The sequence below is a fragment of the Dendrobates tinctorius genome, unplaced genomic scaffold (assembly GCF_039654945.1).
Source record: "Dendrobates tinctorius isolate UK_male_01 unplaced genomic scaffold, ASM3965494v1 ptg000205l, whole genome shotgun sequence".
Lineage (NCBI taxonomy): Eukaryota > Metazoa > Chordata > Amphibia > Anura > Dendrobatidae > Dendrobates > Dendrobates tinctorius.
In genome coordinates this window covers 13,413,625-13,439,815 of record NW_027361872.1, presented here as the reverse complement: position 1 = coordinate 13,439,815, position 26,191 = coordinate 13,413,625, and the positions used below count along the sequence as shown (strand labels likewise).

The 26,191-nt window shown below is 44.6% G+C and overlaps 1 protein-coding gene across 6 annotated transcripts in view; it reads left to right on the top strand.

The window, feature by feature from the left end:
- WDPCP (WD repeat containing planar cell polarity effector) overlaps positions 1-26,191 on the top strand; it is a 421,800-nt gene that overhangs the window by 266,437 nt on the left and 129,172 nt on the right. For 5 of the 6 annotated variants that reach the window (XM_073554051.1, XM_073554052.1, XM_073554050.1 and 2 more), the window contains exon 14: positions 1,831-1,933. The exons of the other annotated variant lie outside the window; for it this stretch is intronic. In XM_073554051.1, the coding sequence (XP_073410152.1) occupies positions 1,831-1,933 (103 nt within the window). The remainder of the gene's footprint in view (positions 1-1,830; positions 1,934-26,191) is intronic. 6 annotated transcript variants of the gene reach the window in all.

Here is a 26,191-nt window from a genome sequence, read left to right as displayed (position 1 = left end):
AGTGTATCTTGTACATCACCACTAAAGTGACATCTTATGAACTCCTTTGCCTGTACAATATAGAGGGATAATGATGCAACATGGACTTCTAGACGTTTGACATTTCATCCCTCCTTCCAAATTAGCTTCAAAAGTCAAATTATCCACGTCTTTAATGGCTTTTCACAAAGCACTACGTGAGGTTTTTGTTTCTGAAGACCCTTATCCACAATATCCCAGCGAGGTCAGGTAGTCACTGCCAATGCAGCCGTTGGTTCTTTCCCAGCATGTTCCCGCTCCACAGCTAATTGTATGGACGGCTACATAACAATGGGAAGAAAACCTTTATGAAACCTTTTCACGGATGTGTTTGCTGAAATCTTTAACATAATGAACATAAGGACTCTTTAATGGAGAGTCTAACACTAGATCTAATAATGCTTAAGGATCCTATGGGGTAACCTGACCATTGAGAACGATTGGATGAGTTGATCCAAAAAAGTTTACTTTAGTCGATTAGAAAAAGAGTCAATAATTACATGAGATAAACAAAGTGAGCCAAATTAATTTCTCTAATTGCAATAGTAATTATTATTTTTTAATCACTGTACAGTTTACATTTTCTTGTCTTAACAGGTTATTCTCAAAAATGAACTGTACATTAGCATTATGAGAGCCTTGATGATGTGCACAATTGCTATTTGACCTGCAATATTACATTAGTAATGTAACGACTGTGTAGGATCACGTTCACACGCCAGCATTTATTTCCACTTGCAGAAATCTTACTTTGATTTCTGCCTACGATGTTCGTTTTTGCCATTTAGTATGGCTAATCTCCGACTTTCCAGTAACAACATCCTGAGAGTTACTAGAACAGGCTAAAATCTGCATCAAAATTTTCCGTAGCTTGTGACTGTGATTGCTGATATGTGGACTGTCGTCAGGTTTGTTGCCAATTTCGGGGCAGAATCTATTTCAAAATTTGTGTCTGATCTGACACGTGTGAATAGATCCTTATAAAGAAGATATGGTTATTGTAGAACAATGTTCGCATTCCTGGCATCCTGAATTTCACAATTTGCAATATGGATGAATCCGTTGACCATTGTTTGACCTTTCCTACAAGACATACTTCCAATACTATCCAGCAAACATCTTGTGCTCCTAAAAATTTTTTTTCCCAAATTGCCCAATATTGGGGTGAAAAAGTATAAGAAGAATTCATGGTGCCATTTAGGAGATAGGCAGACATAAAACAGTCTTGTCTGCCGACTTCCATCTCTAAAAGGAGCAGTTTGATAATAGGAGTATACCGGTAATTGCTGCATATTTCCCTTGGCGTTTGTCTCACTGGTGATAAGTCTGCTGTGTCTATGGTTAAACAGATAAATTGGGTTCTTTTATTTAAGCAGTTTTGCGTTATTAAATATCTCCCAGCAATTCCATTCCATTCCCATTGGAACTCAATTAAAGGCCTCTTGGATGGTCTAATTTTGGATAGCGTATATTCAAAGGTGTCTTTGTCAAAAATTACCGACTCCAGCAGTTGACTTTTCAAAGGCATAGGTTGGTCAGAAAGTGCAGCATAAGCTGGCAAGTAAAATATATGCTTTTTTACTTCGTGAAATGTGTTTGATTGCCTGGCTGGAGATAAGGCGTGCGTAAGATGATACATTTGCATCGCGGAAGAATGAAAATTGAGAAAATTAAAACGTAACTGTGGGTTCATCAGTCCTGTCTATGTTCTGTGATCTGGGCAATAAAAGATTCTTTTTCTTTGAAATTCTTCTTTGTTGTGCGCCCAAGATTCATTTTAGATTAATCTTTTATTTTGCTATATTTCCAAAGGACATCCATTACCTTGCACTAGATAAGGGTGAATGGGCACTTGCTAAAGTGGCAAAGAAAAAGGCTGAGGAAATAGATGCAGAATCAATAAACGCTGGAGTTGGTAAGAATTAATGCTATTTAAAAAGCTTTTCTTTTTTTTTTGTCTTTTTTTTTTAATCAATACTTTTTCTATACTGCCGCAATGTTACATATGTGGGGGGTTATTGGTTAGTTTCTAGGGAAAAAGAATTACAGGAGATAAGCTTCAAATACCACCTGCCGTTCCCGGACTTCACATAGAACAGATTCACTGTTAATACCGAATGAAAAGAATTGGCGGTAAACTGACTGCAGTCATATTCTTACCTTCACTAGATTGGCGTAATCTAGTTTGCAAAACTGTATTAATTTAGGCTCTTTTCACACTGCGTTAGGAAATCTCTCAATGTACAGTTGTGGCCAAAAGCATTGAAACCCCTGCAATTCTGTCAGATAATACTCAGTTTCTTCCTGAAAATGATTGCAAACACAAATTCTTTGGTATTATTATCTTTATTTAATTTGTCTTAAATGAAAAAACACAAAAGAGAATGAAGCAAAAAGCAAAACATTGATTATTTCACACAAAACTCCAAAAATGGGCCAAACAAAAGTATTGGCACCCTCAGCCTAATACTTGGTTGCACAACCTTTAGCCAAAATAACTGCGACCAACCGCTTCCGGTAACGATCAATGAGTTTCTTACAATGCTCTGCTGGAATTTTAGACCATTCTTCTTTGGCAAACTGCTCCAGGTCCCTGATATTTGAAGGGTGCCTTCTCCAAACTGCCATTTTTAGATCTCTCCACAGGTGTTCTATGGGATTCAGGTCTGGACTCATTGATGGCCACCTTAGAAGTCTCCAGTGCTTTCTCTCAAACCATTTTCTAGTGCTTTTTGAAGTGTGTTTTGGGTCATTGTCCTGCTGGAAGACCCATGACCTCTGAGGGAGACCCAGCTTTCTCACACTGGGCCCTACATTATGCTGTAAAATTTGTTGGTAGTCTTCAGACTTCATAATGCCATGTACACGGTCAAGCAGTCCAGTGCCAGAGGCAGCAAAGCAACCCTAAAACATCAGGGAACCTTCGCCATGTTTGACTGTAGGGACCATGTTCTTTTCTTTTTTTGTAATTCTTTATTTTATTAATAAAGAGAGATTACAGCAATACAGAAGCAAAACATGTTCAAATTTTGAGGTACAAGTCTGTATGTAGAATTACAGAGCATTAATTATACAGTTTTACTCTTTGCAAAACAATATAACACTTAACGAGGTAAATAACCTAACTAAAACTAACCCATTACATAGGCAGGTATCCTTGATGCTCTAGGGCATACTTTATAAAGAAAAACAAGCTCTTGAGGTTCTCCGATAAAAATATTAGTGAAGAGGCCCGATGAACCGCCCCCACCAGAATGTCGCCTCAGCCGATACGACGCTCTCTCATGCACATCTGTTGTAATTATGACCTTAGATAGTTTGAAGAAATTGGCTCAGTGGCCCCCAGGGCTCAATCACTCCTCGCCACTTACTCGGCCGCCGTGGCACCCCCCAACCTCCCCGCAGTGTCCTGGAAATGTATCCAAGGTGCCCAGGTTTTCTTAAATTTCTCATGAGATGACGAGTCCCAACTCGTGAGCTCCTCGAGTCTAAACAAATCTCTTATTTTACGTTTCCACTCTGTCAGAGTCGGGGGGGTTTGCTGTTTCCACCTAAGGGCGATCAATTGTTTTGCCGCTCCCAGCATCAATGGCGCTAGCTCATGCTTCTTAGGTTGGAAATTTTCTGAAGGTAAGGATAAGAGTGCCTCCGCCGCAGTCAGGTCTGCCTTAAGTATGCTAAGGTTCTTCATAAACCCCATGACATCTGACCAGAATTTTGCGAGAGTAGGACAGAACCAAAAAATGTGAGACAGGTTACCCCGCGACTCCCCACACCTCCAACACAGAGGGGAGCTAATCAGTCCCAAATGATGCAGTTTTTCTGGTGTGTAGTACCATCGCGATAGTAACTTATAAGCCGACTCTTGAAATAGAACACAACGGGAGAAGCCATGAGAAGCAGCACAGATCTTTTGTTTGTCCAGTGGGGATAAAGAAATATTTAGTTCCACTTCCCACGAATGTAGGAAAGGTGGCTGGGAGGAGTTTTCCTCATCTATGAGATTGGAATAAAATTTTGATACCACTTTCGGGACATAATGGTTAACCTTCGTCAATATTTCCAACCAGAGCCATTTAGTGGGCAACTGAGGAAGTGTTTTGATTTGACTCATAAAGTAAGTTACGTGTGAGAGTTGTAAATGGTTTATGGGACGTCTCCCCGCAGTCACTGGCCAGCCATTTGCGCATAGAATTTTCCCCTGTAATAGGTGAGAAATAGGTTTGTTTGGTAATGAGGACCAGAGTCCATACGGGTCTGTGAAATCTGGTCTAAATATGTAAGGTATGAGCCCAATTGGAATTTTATCTAGGAAGTTGCAGTGGGGTGCTCTTATCGGTATCAATGTGCGTCTGGTGCGTAGGATGGCCAGAAGGATATCTCCCAGACCAGTTTTAGGTAGTGGGCAATCTGTCCCCAAGAATTTTAGCGCATTCCTACCCATGAGCTGCATCTCTATATGTGCATCCTGTCCTTTTTCTGCCCATTTTATTCATTTCAACCAGTTTGCCAATAAGATAGCCTGATGATAAGCCGTGAGATTAGGTAGGCCAACTCCCCCTCTTCGCTTTGGGCGCGATAGGAGTCGCAAGGGCAACCTGGCCCTTTTGTGTCTCCAAACAAATTTCGCCATCAGGCGATCTAAAGCGCGTAAGAATGACTCAGGGATCATACTCATCACATAGAATATTTTAGGGAACACGTATGACTTCATCACGTTTACCCTACCCAACCAGGACAAGAGAGGAACGTCGTATGTCTTTAAAAGAGTTTCAACGTGTTTTAACAGGGGGGGGGGGAAGTTATACTGGAACAGCGTACAGGGGTCATTCGAGATATATATCCCAAGGTACTTGAGTGTATTGCGTTGCCATGTAAAAGGGGCCAGGCTTTTCAGAATCTGAACATCCCTCTCCGTTGCCGTGATATTCAAAGCCTCAGATTTATCTAAGTTTATTTTAAAATTTGAGAGTTCTCCGAATAGGGAGAAGAGTTCCAGGACCCTAGGAACTGCAGTTCTCGTTTTAGATAAAAGTAATAAAAGGTCATCTGCGAAGGCAACCGCTTTCAATTCCAGATGATTAATTTTAAACCCTTCAATCCCGGGGTCCTGCCTGATGGCTTGGATGAATGACTCCATCACTAAGACAAATAAAGTAGGGGAGAGAGGGCAACCCTGCCTAGTGCCATTATTGATGGCAAAAGGCGCCGACAATATCCCATTCACCCTGACCCTGGCTGTGGGGAAGGCATACAGTGACATGATTGCGTCTATGAAAGGAGGAGGGAAGGCAAACCTCTGCAAAACACAAGCCATATATCTCCAGCCAATACGGTCAAAAGCCTTTTCGGCATCTGTAGAGAGCAGGATAAGTGGGGACCATGTTCTTTTCTTTGAATGCCTCTTTTTTTTCTCCTGTAAACTCTATGTTGATGCCTTTGGCCAAAAAGCTCTACTTTTGTCTCATCTGACCAGAGGAACATTCTTCCAAAACGTTTTAGGCTTTTTCAGGTAAGTTTTGGCAAACTCCAGCCTGGCTTTTTTATGTCTCGGGGTAAGAAGTGGGGTCTTCCTGGGTCTCCTACCATACAGTCCCTTTTCATTCAGACGCCGACGGATAGTACGGGTTGACACTGTTGTACCCTCGGACTGTAGGTCAGCTTGAACTTTTTTGGATGTTAGTCAAGGTTCTTTATTCAACATCCGCACAATCTTGGGTTGAAATCTCCTGTCAATTTTTCTTTTCTATCCACATCTAGGGAGGTTAGCCACAGTGCCATGGGCTTTAAACTTCTTGATGACACTGCGCACAGTAGACACAGGAACATTCGGGTCTTTGGAGATGGACTTGTAGCCTTGAGATTGCTCATGCTTCCTCACAATTTGGTTTCTCAAGTCCTCAGACAGTTCTTTGGTCTTCTTACTTTTCTCCATGCTCAATGTGGTACACACAAGGACACAGGACAGAAGTTGAGTCAACTTTAATCCATGTCAACTGGCTGCAAGTGTGATTTAGTGATTGCCAACACCTGTTAGGTGCCACAAGTAAGTTACAGGTGCTGTTAATTACACAAATTAGAGAAGCATCACATGATTTTTCGAACAGCGCCAATACTTTTGTCCACCCTCTTTTTTTATGTTTGGTGTGGAATTATATCCAATTTGGCTTTAGGACAATGACAAATTAAATGAAGATAATAATACCAAAGAATTTGTGTTTGCAATCATTTTCAGGAAGAAACTGAGTATTATCTGACAGAATTGCAGGGGTGTCAATACTTTTGGCCACAACTGTATACATTTATCGGAAACAGGTAGCGGATGAAATATGGAGACGTCTATCACCCATGTGATTCCATATACCGTGCGGTATAATTTTTTTCTCCTTCGCCTCATTAGGGGACAAAGGTACTGTGGGTGTATGCTACTGCTGCCAGGAGGCTGACACTAAGTGGATGAAAAAGAAGTTAGCTCCTCCTCCGGAGTATACACCCTCGCCTCGATTGCAGGCGGAATCAGTTTTTGCTTAGTGTCCTAGGAGGCACACACGTCTGGTCTTTTTTCCAGACTTGTCCTTTTTTTTTTCCCTTTTTCTATTTTCCATGAAGATGAGACAGGGGCAACGGACCCTATTGAAAGGGTCCGATTTCCCCAAACCAACAATGGGCGAGCACGTGCGAGTGTCACCTCCACGTATCCTTTCCCGCGACGTGGGACATGTCTGGTCGTTTTTTTCCCAGACTTGTTTGTTTTTTCTACTTTCCATGAAGATGAGACAAGGGCAACGGACCCTATTGAAAGGGTCCGATTTCCCCAAACCAACAACGGGCCAGCACGTGCGAGTGTCACCTCCACGTATCCTTTCCCGCGACGCAGGACATGATGCCGGACTCGCCCTGACCACCCTAAGGTAGGAAACCCTAGGCTGTAGAGAGGCCTATGAATAGTCCGTGCAGCCCCCACTGCACCACCAAGGCTAGACTGCGGTGCTGCAAGGCGGCGGACGGTCCCTCTCCTCATCCCTTGGAGGAAAAGATGGAGCTAGGGTGCCTGCACCGTCCTTGATTTGGATACAGCCCCCCTTCCCCCCCCTAACCTGAGAATCAGCTGGAGCTCCAGGGGTGAGGCGCTGAAGGAGGTGTCCTGGGAAGGCGCCTGAAACCCCCAGGGTCGGCATTCCCCTGGGCGGCAGTAGCGGTCAGGCGCCAGCATGCGCCCCCACAGCGTTAGCGCTTGGCAGCATATATAATTACACGGCCGCGGTTTCTTGGTGCTCCCATCCCCGTGTTCGGGTGGGAGCCCTAAATTTAGTCCCCGGCTTCTGCCAGTACTAGGCCGCGGGCAGAAATCCCGCCCCCGTGATGCGCGTACTTCCTCCGGACCCGCCTCCAGAAAATTTTAGTCCCCGGCTTCAGCCGGTGTTTGGCCTCGAGCAGAAGCTCGGCCATAGGGCGTCACCGGTGGCACCTTCTCTCCCTGCAGGGCCGCCCACACGCCGAGGTGCACCTTTTGGAAAAGCGTGCAGCGGTTCGGCAGGTTGGACGCCTAAAGGAGATCCAGGACGGGGCACATGACTGGGGTAAGTGCTACCCCTGAAGGAGAAGTCCACCCTCTGTTTTTTTGCCAGAGGCTAAGTAGTGGAACCCTGCAGGCATATCACCTAACAGGGTCACCATGCCCAGAGCGGCTAAAACGTACACGTTTTCTGTATGCTGCATGTACGGCATTACGAGAGCAATCAAGTCCCTTCAAGCCCCAGGTATGGGCAGGGATAGTGGCTCGCTTGTCCTGGAGGGGTCCTCCACCTTTCAGAAGCCTCCGGTCTGCAGAAGCCGCTCTCTCACTAGGTAGACGCGTGGGAATCGAACCCACACAGCGTCTCCCGGTTCGTCCGATGCCTCGGCATCCGTGAGCTCTGCCTCTCGCTCGCCCTCGCCAGTAGTCTATAACGAGAATTCAGATTACGACGGATGAGGCCCTTGACTTAGTTACTCTGAGTTAACAGGAAACAATGAACAGCCTTTTCGAAGGCCGCCAACCAGACCCTGGGAATTAACAAATAAGTTCACCCTGGCCTCAGAGCACAGGGTGTCATTTGAGTGGGTCAAGCAGCCTCTTAGAGTAATTGCCGTTCACCCAGAGTGACGACATAGAGAAGACGCTTGACGTTTTAAGTGGGTGGAATTCCTAGCGGTAGATCCACCCGTATCGCGCTTGGCCGCTAAAGCCCTGTTGTCCATACCTAACGGTTTCGCTATTAAGGATCCCACCGACTGTCTCATAGTGGGCCTGACTCGCTCAGTATTTGAGGCGTTGGGTTCAGCACTTTCTCCCTCGTTTCCGGCAACTTGGGAGTTAAGGCCATGGGCTCTGGGTCTGAATCATTGTACAGAGCCTTGCAGGATATGGACCTGCCTGCGGAGATAGCAGATATTGTTAATTAGGAGGACTTGGCGTGCAGATTTAACCTCTAAGAAGTCCCTAACTTCTTGCCCTTATCAGAGGGGTGCCATCGGCCATTCTAGGCTGAGTGTGGCTACATTCGCCTGTTTGGAGAAAGAATGGACCAGCTTATTTCTGACCCCACAGGGGGGCAGAAACAGTTTTCTCCCTCAAATAAAGGGTTAAGCAGCTTTTTTCGTCACCTGAGTCAGACACGGTTTCGGTCCTTTCACAACCCCAGGGGAGCTCCAGCAACCTACTCCAGTTGCAGGTTGCCCCAACTAGGACTCATCAAGTCTCATATGGAGCCAACCCATTGGGGAGAATGCGATACCAACAACCCCTGGTCAAGGGGACCTAGATCCCGCGGATCTTCGGCCTAATAGCGCGAGGCAAGTGCCAGGCGACACCAGCAGAGTAGGCAGTCGCCTACTCTGGCCTCACCATGTCTAGCTCTCCTTCGGGCATAACACATGGGTAAGGGAGCTGGTATCCTCGGGGTACAAGTTAGACTTTGTCAAACAGCCCCCATCGAGTTGCTCCGGAAACATGGCGCTGTCATCCCTGGGCCGGAAGGCGAAAGAGGTCAGGGTTTCTATTCCGACCTGTTCACGGTCTCCAAAGGGACAGGGTTATGAGGCCCATTCTGGTCCTTAATCTTCTGGACGGATTTGTCAGGATCAGGACAGTTCCGGATGGAGTTTTTTCACTTGGTGATAGCGGCTATAGAACATGGAGGAGGTTTTTCTAGCGACATCCAAGACGCGTACCTGTACGTCCCCATTGTCTCTCCACATCAGAACGTTCTACACTTCGCTATCCGCGGCCTATACTTTCAGTTCACAGCTCTCCCTTTCGGGCTAGCTATCGTCCCCGGAGTGTCCACAGGGGTCAGGGCGGTCGTCATGGCCCTCCTGCACTCCCGGGGCATAGTTGTCTTGCCTTGTTTAGAAGACCTTTTGATCAAGGGCCCCTCATATCGAGCATGCGAGGAGAGCATCAACATCACGCTAGATACTCTTGCCTGCTTCAGGTGGTTGGTCAACCTGGAGAGATCATCCCCGGTCCCAGTTCAAAGGAGTTCCCTTTTAAGGATGATCTTCAGCACCTCCCGAGGGTTGGTGATCCTTCCTCAAGACGAGGCCCTAGCTCTTCGGCAAGGAGTCCAGATACTTCGCCAGCCAGTCCCTCATACCTTTCGTCTTTGCATGAGGGTCATAAAGAAGAGGGTGGCAGCAATGGGAGCAATCCCCAGCTGTCCAACTCCATCCTCACCCCCTGCAGCACACCCTCTTGTCATCATGGGACAAGAACCCGTTCTCTCTCGACCACCAGTGCCTGTTGCCTAGGCCGGTCAGACAGGCACTTGGATGGAGGACAGTCAGTTCCTCCCATCTTCAGGGGAAACCCTTTTCCCCGACCAAGGGTTGATGGTCACAACCGACGCCGGTTTCCTCCGGCTACGGTGCAGTCTTTTTCACCATCGCGAGGGACGATGGTCGCCGCAGGCGGCACGCATCTCAACCAACTTGTTAGAAATTCAAGCAGCCTGGCTGGCTCCGCAACTTTTTCAGCATCCCCTACTGTAGTAGGCCGCCCTATCCGGATTCAGGCGGACAACGCCACGGCAGTGGCTAACATAATCACCAGGGAAGCACCCGCAGCAGAGCAGCCAAGTACGAAGTGAGGCACATCCCTCACTGGGCCGAGAGGAATCACTCGGTGATCGGCCGTCCACAGAGAGCTGGGCGGCAGGCTTCCTCAGCCGGCAGGGTCTTGTGTCCAGGGAATGGTCACTACTCCCCGAGGTCTTTTCCGGTAAGTATGCCGATGTTGGGGATCGCCGGACATGGAACAGACGTCTTCCGGGGTAGGCGCCAGGGTGGTCGCCTCGGTCCCGGGACCCGCAGGCAAGTGCCGGGAATGCGTTGGTTCTGCCATGGAACCAGTATATTTTCCCCGCTGCCGCTATTCCCAAGGATTATCAAGAGAATCAAGGCAGAAGGAGGTTCCAGTGACGCTTCTGGCCCCAGATTGGTCTCGGCGGGCGAAGTACGCAAACCTGATACAGCTACTCGCTGACATTCCCTGGCGACTGCCAGGGCGCCTAGATCTACCTTCTCAGGTCCCGAGCTACCACCCGAATCCAGGGGCCCTCTGTTTGAATGCTTAGCCGTTGAATCTTGGTTTTTGGCCTAGGCTGGGTTCGGACGCAATGTGGTTACTACAATGGTTAGTGCCCAGAAGCCCTCCTCAGTACATATTTACCACCACACCTGGAGGATTGTCTTTTCATGGTGTCAGGACCACGGTCGTTCTCCACTGGGATTCTCTATTCCCAACATTGTCTTTTTTTTTTTTCCCCAGTCCAGCATGGACTTGGGGTTAGCTCCAAGTTCCCTTAGGAGACTAATATCTGCCTTATCCGTCCTGTTCCAGCGCAGAATTGCTAACAATCTGCAGGTATGGACCTTCAGCAATGGGGTCTCACACTTGGTACCCCTCTATAGGACCCCTCGGGACAACTGGGACCTTAACCTGGTCCTAGGCTGTTGTGAGTTCATTTTCCCCTTCACCATTGAGGTCTGATGAACTCCCTCTTCTGGTGAAGGAAGGTAGTGAGGCTGATTACCAAGCACCTGAGAAGGATGATGATGACTGGGTGACGGGAATTGCTGACTGGATATAAGGCAGCCGAAGCCCTTCTACATTGCTGATGATTTCTCTGAGGGATTCTAGGAGACCAGTCTGATTCCTGCTTCTCAAAAGCTACGTTTGCTGTTCTGCTTTTTGCATTTGTGTTTTTGTTTTGTTTTGCCTTGTTTTTCTGGATTTCTGCCCTTCCCTGCTGGGGTGAGCTGATTTCCTTTTTACTCTGTCTTCAGAAAATACCTGAGTACTGATATAGTCTTTTTGAAGCCTGGCGTCCTCAGGGCTTTTTTCCCTATCAGCCTGTTGGCTCTTGTTTTGATAGGGTTTTTGTGGCTGTCAGACAGCAGCTTTTCTATCCTGTCCTATTTAGTTAACTTGGGCCCCATCATTTGCTCAGCCTATCTTTCTATCTGTGTTAGTGTTTTTCCTCCTTGCTTCACCGTCATTATATGTTGGGGGCTGCCTAATGCTTTGGGGTTTGCTCTGGGGCAGTTTAGATTTCCCTGTCTGTCTTTAGGCTATTTAGTTCTCCGGCTGTGATCGAGGGGTCTAGGGCACCGTAGGAACCCCCCACGGCTACTGCTAGTTGTTGTTGATAGGTTCAGGGGTCTGCAATCCGATAGCTGCCAACTTCTCTGGTTTTCTGGACTTAGCTAGTATTTGTGTTTTTGCCTCCTACGGTGACTCATTCATAACACTAGGCGTTTGCAGGAAGCAACATCCAAGCCACTACAATAGGTGTCTTCAACATACCTCTCCTGGAAGGTGGTGTTCCTCGTGTTGATAACATCAATCAGGCGGGACCCGGGGCTGGCAGTTCTATGTTGCCGAGCTCCGTTCCTGATATCTCACAAGGAGAAGGTGGTTCTGAGGCCAGCTCCCCCTTTTTCTGCAGAAGTTTGTTTCTTCATTTCGTTTTAATGAGGATATTGCCTTGCCCTCCTTTTTTCCCGGCTCCAGTACACCGGGTGGAAAGGGCTCTTCATACGTTGGTCCTGGGGAGAGCTCCCAGGAGATACGTGTCACGGACGGCAACCTTTGGTCAGACAGACACGCGGTTCATGCTCCCTGAGGGTCACAGGAAGGGACTTGCTGCCTCAAGAACGACCATAGCCAGATGGATTCGCCTGATGATTCAGGAATCCTACCGCATCGGAGGCGCAGCTATGCCAGCAGAGATCAGAGCGCACTCAACTCGAACAGTGGGCGCCTCACGGGTTTTCCGGTTCCAGGTATCGGCGGAGCAGGTAGGAAAGGCGGCAACCTGGTTCAGCTGGCACACATTCTCCAAACATTATAAATGTCCATACGCTGGCTTCAGCACATGCAGCCTGGGTAAAAGGATTTTCCAGGCAGTGGCGCACCCTTAGTAGGGTCGTGTAGCTTGGACCGGTGAATCAACTCCCACCCAGGGACTGCTTTGGGACATCCCACAGTACCTGTGTCCCCCAATGAGGCAAAGGAGAAACATGGAAACATGGATTTTTGTGATAAACTCACCATAAAATCCTTTTCTGCGTGACGCTCATTGGGGGACACAGCACTCACCCTGTTAGCCAATTGGCTCCTTTTTGCTTATTAATAGGTATTTAAGATACCAGGTGGGTTTTCTAGTCATGTTGTTACCAACATTGAGGCTGATTTTGTCTTGTAGATCTCCTACTGTTTTTACACCAAACTGATTCTGCCTGCAATCGAGGCGAGGGTGTATACTGCGGAGGAGGAGCTAACCTCTTTTTCATCCACTTAGTGTCAGCCTCCTGGCGGCAGTAGCATACACCCACAGTACCTGTGTCCCCCAATGAGCGTCTCGGAGAAAAGGATTTTACGGTGAGTTTATCACAAAAAAAATGTTTTTTTCACTTAATTCCACTTTATGGAATAGTGCATTCTGCTATGCTTTTCCATACAGTAAAATAACAGAATTTGCAATAGAGGCCATATTGGCTTCACTTGTATAAATGGGACTTTATAGATGCCTTATCCATATGTATCAGGAACTTGATTAATTCATATGTGTAATGCCCACATACATAAAGGATCTAACTATGAAAAATGCACAAACACCACCCAGTTCCTGTACAGATTATAGTATCAAGTAACACAGGCCCTAGCTTTCTCCAGCGCGACCTGGATAAACCTTGACTGTAAAACTAGAGAATACAACTCGGACCTGGCTCCCTGAAAGGCTGTTGAGTGTATCTCGTACCTCCTAAGGAATCAAGGGGGAGTACAGTGTAAGAAAGAAACCTCAGCAGTACACTTATGTGACTGGCCTAGATACTCAGGAGTAGGACTAGAACTCCAAGCAGAATCCACCAAAGACTATCGCAAGCAGAGAAGGTTTAAGTGGTAACACCTGCAGGATGATAGGACATGCTAGATGACAAGTGAAAAACATGTGCTGTCTGAAAGGAATGGACAAAGGCAAAAGGTAATCAGCACCTAGACACCAACAGAACCTGCTGTGGCTCAGCGGACAGAGATGCCAAAAACAGCACAGGACCGCCAGATTGAATCCTGAGACATGACACTATGGTAGACATACACTGCTATTGCCGTGTAACTGAAATAAAGAGTTGGTGGAGCTGGAGTCGCAGCTTTTTATCTTAAAATGTAAATGTTTATACATAGTGCTTAATATCTAAAAAAAACTGGAGAATGAAGAATAGAAAGTAGAGGCGCTACCTGTACGATGATTTTAATGTGATCTATACCATAATAGTGAATCTAACTTGAAAATTGTACAGGACATTGATAAGCCTTATCGTCAGCGAGGGACATTGGCTATAAGAATACTTCCTACAGTCTAGTTTGTCCTGTGCATGTGATGATCATTCATAACGGTGGGTCATTACAGGACAGATCTGTGATAACTAATGTAGTGAGCCATGCACCTCTGCATTTATCACATGACCAGTACTTATCTGCCCTGTTACTGTCAGAGCAAAGTCCTGCAGTGCGCAGGCGCTGGGCCTCTTTGACCTTTCACCAGCGCCTGCGCACTGCAGGGCTTTGCTCTGCCCTCAACAGGGCAGATAAGTGCGACTGTGCAGGAACACGGTGCCGAGCTGACTGTGTGGATGATGCAGGGACGTGTCATCCACATGAACCAAGAAGGAGGGCGGCATCGCAAGAAGATGGAGGCGCCGGACCAAGAAGAGTGTCACCCCTCGGACCGGACCGCCCCGCAGGTGAGTATAATAAAAGTTATTTTTCCTCTCTTACAGGTCAGGTTGGGGGCCGATATACAGCATTATAGAATGCTGTATATCAGCCCTGAAAGGCGGTGGTCGCATCTCATATCAGCCAAACCTGGTGACAGGTTCCCTTTAATGATGTATACAAATCCTTTGTGAAACAAACTAAAATCATTTTGATAAGAAAATAAAAATAACAAAACTAAAATAATATGGTTGCATAAGGGTGGACACCTTCTGATAATAATTGGGAATGTAGATCAGAATTAGCCAATCATATTTACGCTCATGTTAAAATGCAGAAGACTTCCGATCATGCACAGTGCGCCTCTCTGATGCCGAGACACATACACCTGGCTTCAGCGGCTCAATGATGTTGAGAAAACACAGCTGCGCACATCTGCAAGATTTCTATAGTGCTTCATCTCTTTTATTAGTATTAGATTAAAAGTGTGCATATTGATGCAACTAGATTATTTTAGTTCTTCATTTTTCTTATTCCATCCAAAAGAATGTCATTTTTTTCTTAATTGAATTGTACATATTATTTGTAACATTAAAGGTGGAAAAAGTTCTGAACTGATGCATTTTGGAATGATTTTTTTACATGACAAAAACTTTTTAGGAGTGCGTAGCCTTTTTATGTCCGCTGTATCTCTTCATTATACAAGTGAAGAAGCTGTATAGTAGCACTTTTCATCAGATTCACTTACGGTAAGTTGTGATGGTTTAGATGGGGAGTCTTCAGCCTTTTGCAAGTGATTTCAGACTCATCACTAGAAGACATACCTGAACCAGCAGAGTAAGTGGTTTATTTATTTTAGAGTAATGTTTTATTTGGTTTAGAGAAGGAACTAATTAAGGCAGTAAAATCAAAGAAGAGGAGGTTACTTTATAATTATGTTTTACTGCTTCCTCTATGCAGCTCATTGAGCATGCTTTAACTCTGCAAACTTTGTAAAAAATGTTAATAATTTTAGACAGCCCATTTTGTTGTAGGTTATAGTGACCTGTTAAAATGTTTTTCTTTCTGGAAATTTGTACTCAAATAAGAGTCTATTCCTGTATGAGATGTAAAGGGGTTTTATCGCCAAAAGACATTCATGACCCATCCAGAGTATTGGTGATAAATGTTCTGATCTCTTCGGGCCCCACTACTATTAGCCCCAGATTACAAGAACAGATATCCCGCCCGATCTCACATTCTTTCTTAATCAGGTTTAAATGTCAAGGCATGCTCATGTATGACTGCTGCCCTTTTATTTATGGGACTAATCGAGGGAAACTTTTTTAAGGATTAAAAATGTCTACATTGCTGGACAAATCACATTCACTGTAGACCAGAAGCTAATGTAAGGTCACATAACAGGTCATTCAGCTGTCAGCTTGCAGAGGAATCTACTAAAATGTGAACTGTAATTTTATTTTTTTTATGCTGAAGGTGATTCTATGGCCCCCACAGTTGTTGACGGAACTCTGCAGAAAGGTTGTTCTAAACATCTTGGAGAATCACAGGTCCTTTGTGGATATAAGCTGGTACCGATCCTAATTCTTAATGACATTGGTTGTATGTTTAGGGTCATTGTTCTGCTGCAGAATAAATTTAAAGCACCACATCAGACACCACTGTGATGTAATTTCATGAAGGATAAGTAGCTACGTGTTTGTTTTTGTAAGCATTGAGAGCACCATTTATCTTGACCAAATCCCCATTTCCATTTATTCAAATGTAACTTTGCAAGGAACCTCCACCATGGTTAACAGTTGCCTACATTATTGTGCCGTTCTCCAACCTTTTGGCAAACAAACTGCCTTCAGATACAGTCACATATTTCACATTTTGACTCATTAGGCTAAAGCACTTGCTGCCATTTTCTGCTCCCCAGTTCCAATGTTTTCATGTATAGCTCACTTAGCCATGTCAAAGATATGGTTTTCGGCCAAAAGCTGACCAGACTTCTCCAAATATTAGCGTGAGTCCCAATAGTTCCTCCCAATTTTGAGCTCATTGCACTGCTGGACATCTTCTGATTTTGAAAAGAAGTAAGCATTATGTTTCTTTCATCTTCTCCGCTAAGTTTCCATGGGCAACCACTACATTAACGATCCTCTACATTGCCCATTTCTTGGTGATTCGTCAAAAGCGCTTGAACATCACATCTTGAAACCCCAGTTGATTTTGAAATCTTTGCCTGGGACAGACCTTGCTAATGCAGCATAACTACCTTGTTGTCATGGTATGCCTAGGTTACTTTGGGCTAAAACCCCTGGACCCCTGCAGTGTCCCTCAGACTAGGGAAAACCCTGTCTGTCCCTCAACCCAGGGTTTACACTGAAGGTGTGCCTGCCTGGGCCTCCACCCTGTCCCTGTCTCCTGTCCAGCCCTAAGCTGAACCCACCACCCTCCACCCGGTGAGGGGACCAGACACCAGACCCCACAAATACGTATGGACAGGGGTAAAAGAAACACCACACCGTTAATACACAAGGGAATACAATAATGTGCAAGGGCAACCAAATATATATATATACCAGATAGGAGAAAGAACAACTGAGAGATATACTGCACCAGATATCAGACGCTCCAAAACCACCACTGCTGACCGGTATTGCTAGCACTAGGCAAAAGCTATAGTCGGCGACGCCCATAGTCAGGACGGACTATTTAAAGACCAAGGGCGTGGCCCAGCCCTCAGCCAGCATGACAACCTGGTTAACCCTATCCCGACTGGAACAGAATACCCAACAAAGTCCCTGAGCATACTGTAGTGGAATAGGGTATTACCGCTGTCTGCCGGACACCCTGGTGTGAACAGTGTCCGACATGACACTTGTGTCTTGTTATTGTGCTTATTCTTGCCATGATGTATCACCTGTGGCATGAAAGAAGAACAAGGAGTCCTGGAAGTGATGATATGGCTCAAGTCCTGATCTCAACATCATCGGGTCTATCTTGGATTATATGAGGAGACAGAAGACCAACATCCAAAGAAAATTATCAGGTTCCTTACAGCGTCGGCATGCAGCCTCCGCTGAGCAGGGACTCACCTGTACTGTAGGGGCCCCGGGGACTGGAATAGCCAGAAAGTACAGATGCACAGGACCTGAACGCTGAAGCTTTAGCAAGCAGGCACAGGACCTACGGTCATGTGACTACAAGGGGGCGGGGCTTAGCGTCCTGCTTTCAGAGATGGGAGAAAACTCAGTCGGGCAAAACGGAGGTAATACACAGTACGGGCAAACGAGGTACAGAATCGTGAGTCAGAGAATAGTCAGGCGTAGCAGAGGGTCACATACGAGACGGAGGCAGAAGTACCAGAGGCACGATCACAGAGAGGTCAGGACAAAGCCAGGGGTCATACATGGGACGGACACACAAGTACAAAATCAGAATCCAAGAGACGTAAACCGAGGCCAAACCAGATCATACACCAAACAATCGTACCAGGACAGGCGAGAGCACAAACGGAGCAGGGTCGGGCACACTCAAACTAGGAGTATAAACGACAGGGGAGGGTCCTCACCTGAAGCTATAAAAACCCTCACCAGACCCAGAAGGAGGCTCTACCAATTAACCCCTACACCGCCTGCCCAGCATTCAGAATACACCATGACAAAAATATGTGGTTAGTTATCCAAGATGTTTGGAACAACCACTTGGCTGAGTTTATTTTATTTAATTTACTCATTTATATAGCGAGATTAATTCCACAGCATTTTACAGGCATTATCGCCACTGTCACCATTAGGGCTCACATCTACATTCCCTATCACTGTATCTTTGGACTGTGGGAGGAATCTAGGTGCTTCAAAAACTATTACGTTAATGTACCTTGAAGAATTGATTCTTTTTTGAATGCGGTTAGTCACACCAAATAATGGTCCATTTAGATTTTTACTCAGTTCATTCACTTTTTATTTTGTTAATAAAAATAAACTATTACCACAAAATTAAATTAAATATATGTATTTATACTTTATATTATAGGTGGTACTGTATATACACACATTGCTCAAGCAGGTATTTCAAGAGGTTTTAGGAAATTCTGAACATGAACTCGGTCTTTAAGTTTACTGTCAGGACAAATTGAGTTGATTTAGCTTATTTTCCTGCAGGTTATTATAAAACCTCTCGTGATTCCCATAGCCTATGGTAAAAGCACAATCTGCTAGTCAGAAGTGTATAGAAGATCCGTTTCACATAGTTGACTATAGCCTGTTAATTTAAACGTCACTTAACCATGCCACAAGGAATTGACATGGCATAACCCATTAAGAAATCCTATAATTAATAATGATCACACCGTAAAAAAAAACTCCTGGGAGTTCTTATGTTATTTCCTTGATAAAAACTGACGTGAACAGCACATGTTAAAAATGTCAGAAAGATTCCCAAGGCCAACTTACTTTAAATTACACAGGGGCCCAGCGAGATGAATTTATTTAACCTTCAAATCAATAGTTTTCACCCAAAAGGGATTTTTGTTGTAACGAGAAAAGCAGATAAATTTTTCCTACTTTAGAGTCATGCTGTGAAGTGCTATCTTTCTAGCTAGTGTGAAATGACATTACAGATGCCTCACTTGTAATGATGTACCCATAGTCCTCTGAAAGGAAAGCCTAGAGTAGAGTTGGCAATATGAAGAATAATGGTGCATCCTCCTTCTATGAACTTTCTGTAAAGAATATATTATATATAGGTATAAAATATATGTATATATATTGCTTGCATTTGGATATTTTGGTAGGTATTGCATGACCTACCGTGTTACTGTTCGGATTCGGCCCCCCAAATACTGGGTGTTTTGTTTGTCGCACTGTCATGGGCATGACAGCGCGGCAAACACTGGTTCTGATCATCACTGCCAGTCAGACAGCCGTGGTTCCCATGCTGTCAAATGACAGCGTGAGCCCGCATTTATGATCGGAGGTATAAAGTTTACCTCTGTTCATTGGTATTGGCTGATGGGACTGCTGCTCCCATCAGATGAGGCCTGCTGCCGCTAATAACAATGAGAGCAGGTGGCCGATGGGAGTATTCATCAGCTGTCACCTGCACTGTAAATAATTTTTTTAAAAAAAGGCGTGGTTCCCCTGTATTTTTGATAACCAGACAGGCAAAACTCACAGCTTGGGGCTGCAACCCTCAGCTGCCTGCTTCAGCAAGGCTAGTTATCAAGAATAGAGGGGTCTCCACATCGTATTTTTCAATTATATAAGTAAATAAATTTAAAATATTGGTGTGGGATCCCCCCTCCATTTTTGACAACTAGCCTTGCTAAAGCAGACAGCTGGAGCCTGGTTGCCTCACGCTGGTAAGGGGCCACGGATGTAGACCCCCCAGCCTAAAGATAACAGCCCGCAGCTGCCCAGAAAATACTCATTTATTAGATGCGCCAATTCTGGTGCTTTGCCCGGCTCTTCCCACTTGCCCTGTAGCAATGGCAAGTGGGGTTCATAATTGTGGGGTTGATGTCACCTTTTTTATTGTCAGGTGACAACAAGCCCACGGATTAGTAATGGAGAGGCATCTATAAGACACCTATTGTTACTAAACTTATAGTTATATGGTAAACAGAGACAAAGCCAGAATAAAGTCTTTTATTTGAAATTAAAAAAAGACTTTTACTTCTGTTATTTAAAAATAACAAACACAGTTACTCACCTAACACGTATTCCCCCAAAACCCTTGTCTCCTGTAATAAAACAAAAATAAAAAACAAAAATATCCCTCACCTCTCCGTCGTTCTGTCCCACATCGTAATCAATGTCTGGGGATTAACAGTTTTCAACTTGGATGGTGCCAAGATGCGACCATCCGGGCTGAGAACGACTGGTGAATGATCTTCTGCGAGCACAGCTTCAGGTGGTCTAGTGAATTACTTACCTAACAAGGCTTCTGATCTCATTGGTATCTGTGCAGACCTTAGAATAGAGAATTGAACAGCTGGAAAGTCATCTCTATGTCCAGCTAAGTATTTTAAAACTGCAGTACCTGTCCCAGTCTACTGGTATTGTCACGATTCCACCACTCATGGTGTCCTAGGGACGCTGTGAATGACCGCTCTGCCACCCAGTGGGATCGAGGGCTTGGTTAACTGTCAGGATTGTGAGTGAGTATTGTGATTGACAGCTTAGCTGTCCCATATAGCTGGTTTTGTGGGATCTCCTCCAGGTGTCATCTATTCTGGGTGATTACATGGCTATTTAGCACTCTGTCAATTGTCAGACCTTTGACAATTGTAGCTTTGCTCAAGTTGTATGTTTGCTTGCTCTGTACTCTGAGTTTTTTTCTGATCTTTGTTGCCGACCTTGGATTAACCTTTTTGACCATCTGTTTGACTTACCCCTTCGTCTTGATCCGCTTCCTGATACTCTCACCTCAAACTGTTACCTGACTACGCTTTTGTCTTTTTCCTTTGGCTGTTACATGCCCTTTGTTACCGACCCCGGAGCTCTTGACTATCCTGCCTCACAAGATGTCCATATCCTATTGCCCGGGAGGCTAGCTGGTTACCCGCCGAGTTGTCATCCTGGTCATCACATATAATTACTGTATATTTTTGGTTGTCAGATAAGATTTAACTTTCAAGATCATCATATTGTTAATTCTCATTTGGAAATATAGTGGCCATCTTTAATAAACTCTAGTGTCTGCTACTCACTGAAGTGTACGCTGAGTTCATAGACTCCTTTCATCCTTCCCTATAACCTGCCTCAGGAAACCAGACACAATTTGGTTTTCAAGGCTTTTTCCGAGCTGCAGCGTAAGAGAATTCCTTTGTTCTGACTTTTGCGAACCTGAGTCACCTCATACTTCCAAGTGCACTTTATTCTCCTTTTTAATTATATTTCTTAATGTGCACAAATGTAACGGCCTGAAGTATTATTTATAGAAATATCAACCTATGGAAAAATAGATCCGAAAGTGAAATGCACAGAACACACAATAAAGCTTGGCCATGAGTAACTCGGTATTGGAAAGTCTGCGTCTTCCTCTTGTCGTGAAATGTCTCTAGAGTATGGCACTAGGCACCCTCTAGGCCTGATGCCAGCCTTGACATTGCCTAAGGCTCACAGTGAAAAGCCAAAGGTGCAGAATTCTTTTGGATGTGACAGTCACCTCATATTGCCTGAATTGGAACTTATTAAATATCAGCTTAACTTTGGCTCCCAGCATTATGTTTTATAGGAGCTGGTGCAAAGACTTCTGTTTTACATAATATCACAGTAATGTGTTGAATAATGTAAAGACTAATTTGAACGTGTTTTAAGCTCCCTAAAGCCGCTCAGCTTGACTCTTGGTTATTTTTCCACAGGAGCATTTCACAAAACAACCTCCATTCGTAAACAACATCCTTGCTCAAATTTTCCTGGAAAGAGGAATTTTGCATTTTTTTATTTGCCTGTTTCCTTATAATGTTTGGAATTTTAATATTCATGTCTTAACGGGGCCTTTGTTATTGTACATGACACAACCAAATAAGAATGACAGATCATTGTGATCATCCAGTAGTGATTGCCCTTTGATCTATGTGCAAAAAGAAAATTCCTAATTTGGGAGATTAATTTAACCCTGGGTCCACATCGGGATGTATCCCAGGAAACACTCGCCTCTCGCAATGATTGCTGTGCTAAGCTCACCTTTCTCTCCATGAATCTCAGCTGGTAGATTTATGATAATTCACGCGCCCTTCTGACTGATGTTCCACTCTCCATGACACATGCTCCTGGATATTATTTGTCAAACAAACTAATCTCCATCACCTTCTCGGACCATGCCGCAATAGCTCCAACTCTCATCTATCAGATAGTCCTGCTTTGTTTGTTTCAGTGGAGGTTTAATGAATCCCTAATCCATTAGGCCTGTTTCATACTTCAGTTTTTCGACGTCAGTCAAGATCCGACATCGCGGCGGATTGACGGATCCGCTATAAATGTGGCAAAACGGATGCAAGCGGATGATACGGATCCGTTTTTTGACTGATCCGCTGTACAGATTTTTATACGGATCCGTCAAAAAACGGATCCGTACCATCCTCTTGCATCCATTTTTATCATCCGTTGGATCCGTTTTCAGACGGATCTGTTTTTCCACACCTCCAAATGGGATGCTCCCAAATATGAATTGCTCTTGGAAACTGCTCCCAAACGTGATTGGATCCTGGAAACTAGGGGAAAACTAAATCTATGGTGATTTAACACAATATCTTTGAAAGATTGTAGAGCTAGTGGCATAGATGGAAGGAATAATAGCGAATATTAATAGCATCTGTGTGGATTTTGATTTTGAGTGCAATCGTTTGGCAATTATTGCTCGGCATAGGGAGGAAACAAGACTGTGCATCCTGCGTCGGCGAAAGAAGAGACGGCAGTGGATTCATCCTATAAATGCACAGAGATTGACCCTTGGAGTTTTTTCGACACTTTATCTGGAATTGAGGGATAACCTGGACAAGTTCTTCAGTTATGTGCGGATGAGACAGGACCTGTTTGAGATTTTGGTGGAGCATGTTGGAGCGCAAATCCAGAGAAGGGACACCTACTTGCGCTTTTCTATATCACCGGCGGAGCGTTTGATGGTGACCCTTCGGTAAGTTATCTTTTTTGTTAAAAGTTTTCTGATTCTGCAGACTTTTGTTGTCATGTTCTTGCTTGTAGTTTGTATTAAATTTATTTTTTCCCCTTTTTTTTAACAGATCCTGGCAACTGGAGAATCCTTCACCTCCCTCCATTACCAGTTCCGGCTTGGGATATCTACAATCTCTGGAATAGTACAACAGACCTGCCGTGCATTGTGGGATTGTCTAAATGAGGAGTACATCCCACAGCCAACACAGGAAAGGTGGCTTGAGATTGCAGAAAACTTTCAAGAAATATGTCAGTTTCCTAATTGTGTTGGCGCAGTGAATGGGAAGCACATAAGGATTGTGAAACCCATTGGATCCGGATCTGAATATTTCAACTATAAGAAATTCTTCTCAATTGTATTGATGGCCATTGCAGACTCAAAATGCAAATTTATTGGGGTCGACATTGGTGCGTATGGTTGATCCAATGATTCTCAGGTATTCAAGATGTCTGCAATGGGCCGTCATTTGTATGGAGACAATTTTGAATTCCCACCTCCAAGACCACTCCCTGGAACAACAGGCCCACCAATGCCATTTGTGTGTGTTGGTGACGACGCATTTCAACTGTCTAAACATCTTCTGAAGCCATATGGAAGTCATGGATTGACACACACGAAAAAAATCTTTAACTATCGATTGACAAGAGCGCGAAGAGTGTTGGAGTGCGCTTTTGGGATTTTAACATCAAAATGGAGAGTGCTGTTAATGGCCATAAAAATGAAAACTGAGACTGTGGATGAGGTGGTGAAGGCATGTGTAATCCTGCACAATTTTGTAATTTCAAAGGAACCTGTTTCCATGGAAGAAAATGTTTGTGAAACCACCTTGTGGGATTATCACCAGACAAGTGTTCGGAGTACTGTGTCAGTGACAAGAATGAGAAAAAAAATTTTGGCACTCAACTTTTTGTCATAAGTGAATAGTTTTATTTGCAGTCACATATAAACATTTCAGCTGTAACAGTAAGCCTTCATCAGTACACAAGACTGCTCTTGTTCACAAAACTGCTGAACGTTAAGATAGGGAGCCACTGTAATAATGGGAGTGATGAGTAAGTAATGTGCCATCCAAACTGGATTACGAGGCCTAGAGACCTAAGAGAGAGGGGACGCTAGATCAGTGTCCACAGCAAATGGAAAATAGTGGAATCAATCTTCTATGAGGTCCACGTTTAGTATGGGGATGGAATGGACTCAGATGTAGCTAAGCGGCCTCAGGAACAAGTATGAATATATGGATGGCCTTGTTCATGTACATGTAATTAAATGAATAGCTGTTTCGTCGGTGGGTGGTGGCGCCGTGTGACCTGGAGAGTACGCTAGTAGCTGTCACACTAGCGGTGGATTCTGCGTACTCTCCAGGTCACATGGCGCCACCACCCACCAACGAAACGGCTATTCATTATATTACATGTACATGAACAAGGCCATCCATATATTCATACTTGTTCCTGAGGCCGCTTAGCTACATCTGAGTCCATTCCATCCCCATACTAAACGTGGACCTCATAGAAGATTGATTCCACTATTTTCCATTTGCTGTGGACACTGATCTAGCGTCCCCTCTCTCTTAGGTCTCTAGGCCTTGTAATCCAGTGTGGATGGCACATTACTTACTCATCACTCCCATTATTACAGTGGCTCCCTATCTTAACGTTCAGCAGTTTAGTGAACAACAGCAGTCTTGTGTACTGATGAAGGCTTACTGTTACAGCCGAAACGTTTATATGTGACTGCAAATAAAACTCTTCACTTATGACAAAAAGTTGAGTGTCAAAATTTTTTTTCTGGTATCTATTCTGGTGTGGGAACCTTCTTTTGTGCACCAACACAGTTGTGCCATGACATACTTGTAACAGTGACAAGAATGAGGGACACATTTGCTGATTATTTTGTGACACCGGAAGGAAGAGTTGACTGGCAAGATGACAAGGTATAATTTTTTTTTTTTTTTTTTATACCAAGGTTCCTTTTTTGTGTAAGAAAAACTTTTGTAATTGTTCCCTTTTTGCTTCAGAGTTATGGTACCTTTACACCAATTTTATTTAATAAAAGTGTGTTTTTTCCATGTACACCACCGGTGTACCTTTAACCTTTTTGTACCTTTACCAAAGTGTTGTGTATTTAACCTAAACACCACTGGTGTTTTTTTTTTTTTGTTTTTTTTTTACTTAACACTAAAGAAAAAAATTAAACAACACAGTTGTTTTGAACCAAAACTTTTTTTATTTTTTTGACAATTTTTAACACATTATTTTATTTACAGATGCTGGTATTGTTGGATGGAGATATCATTGGAGGGGTTAACAGGACTGACCACATCGAGGAGGGGGGAGGACTGGGAACGGAGTTGGTGAGGATCAGAAGTGGAAGGGGGGTTTAAAACAGGTTGGGACAGGAGTTGATGGACAGAGGAGGTTTGTGGGAACATTGAAGGTGTGGCTGGGGGTGGGTATGGTGAGGTCATTGGGGTATAATGCAGTGGGGAAGGAAGGCACTGGGAAGAATGGAATTGGAAATTAGAGAAAGGAGAAGGAGTGGTGGGAGGATGGACAGTGGAAGGATGCAAAGTGGAAGGATGGACTGAGGGAGGATGGACGGTGGAATGAGAAGATGATGGAATAGGTAGATGGGTAGATTGGGAGGCCTGGGAGACTGCAGTCACTAGAGCATTGTGACAGGCTTGCATCACATGCATCTGCAGGTGAGGATTTAAATCTTCCATTTGCCGGACAACTGACTGAAAAAAAATATGTCTCGGCGCCTGGTTTGACTCTGAATTCATCCTCTCCATATAACTTCTGAGTTCCATGATATTTTGATTTATCATGTTCAACCCAGAAGTTATCTGCTGTCCTAAAATTCGGAATGCATTCTGGACGGTTGAATTCAGAATCAAACAGTCATTCAAAGTCATCCTTTCCTGACCTCTCAGACTCTGCCGTCCAGAACCAAAAGTTGGTAGAGATGTTGCGGCAGTGTCAGAGGAGTGGGGTAAAGGGAACTGTAAATCATCACCTGCAGCTACATGTGATGAAGACTGCCCTGCTGCTCCAGTGCTGGTGGATGGGACAGAGGGATGACACAAGAGGGGTCGGATACCTCGATGTGGTCCCCGGTGGCGGTCTCCGAAGGGATCCCTCCAGAGGGAGGCAACTCAGAAGCAGGCTCCCGAGTGCTGCAGATGGTGCTATAAAAGAGAAAAAAAAGATATATTAATATATTGATATTTCATTTGGCATTGCT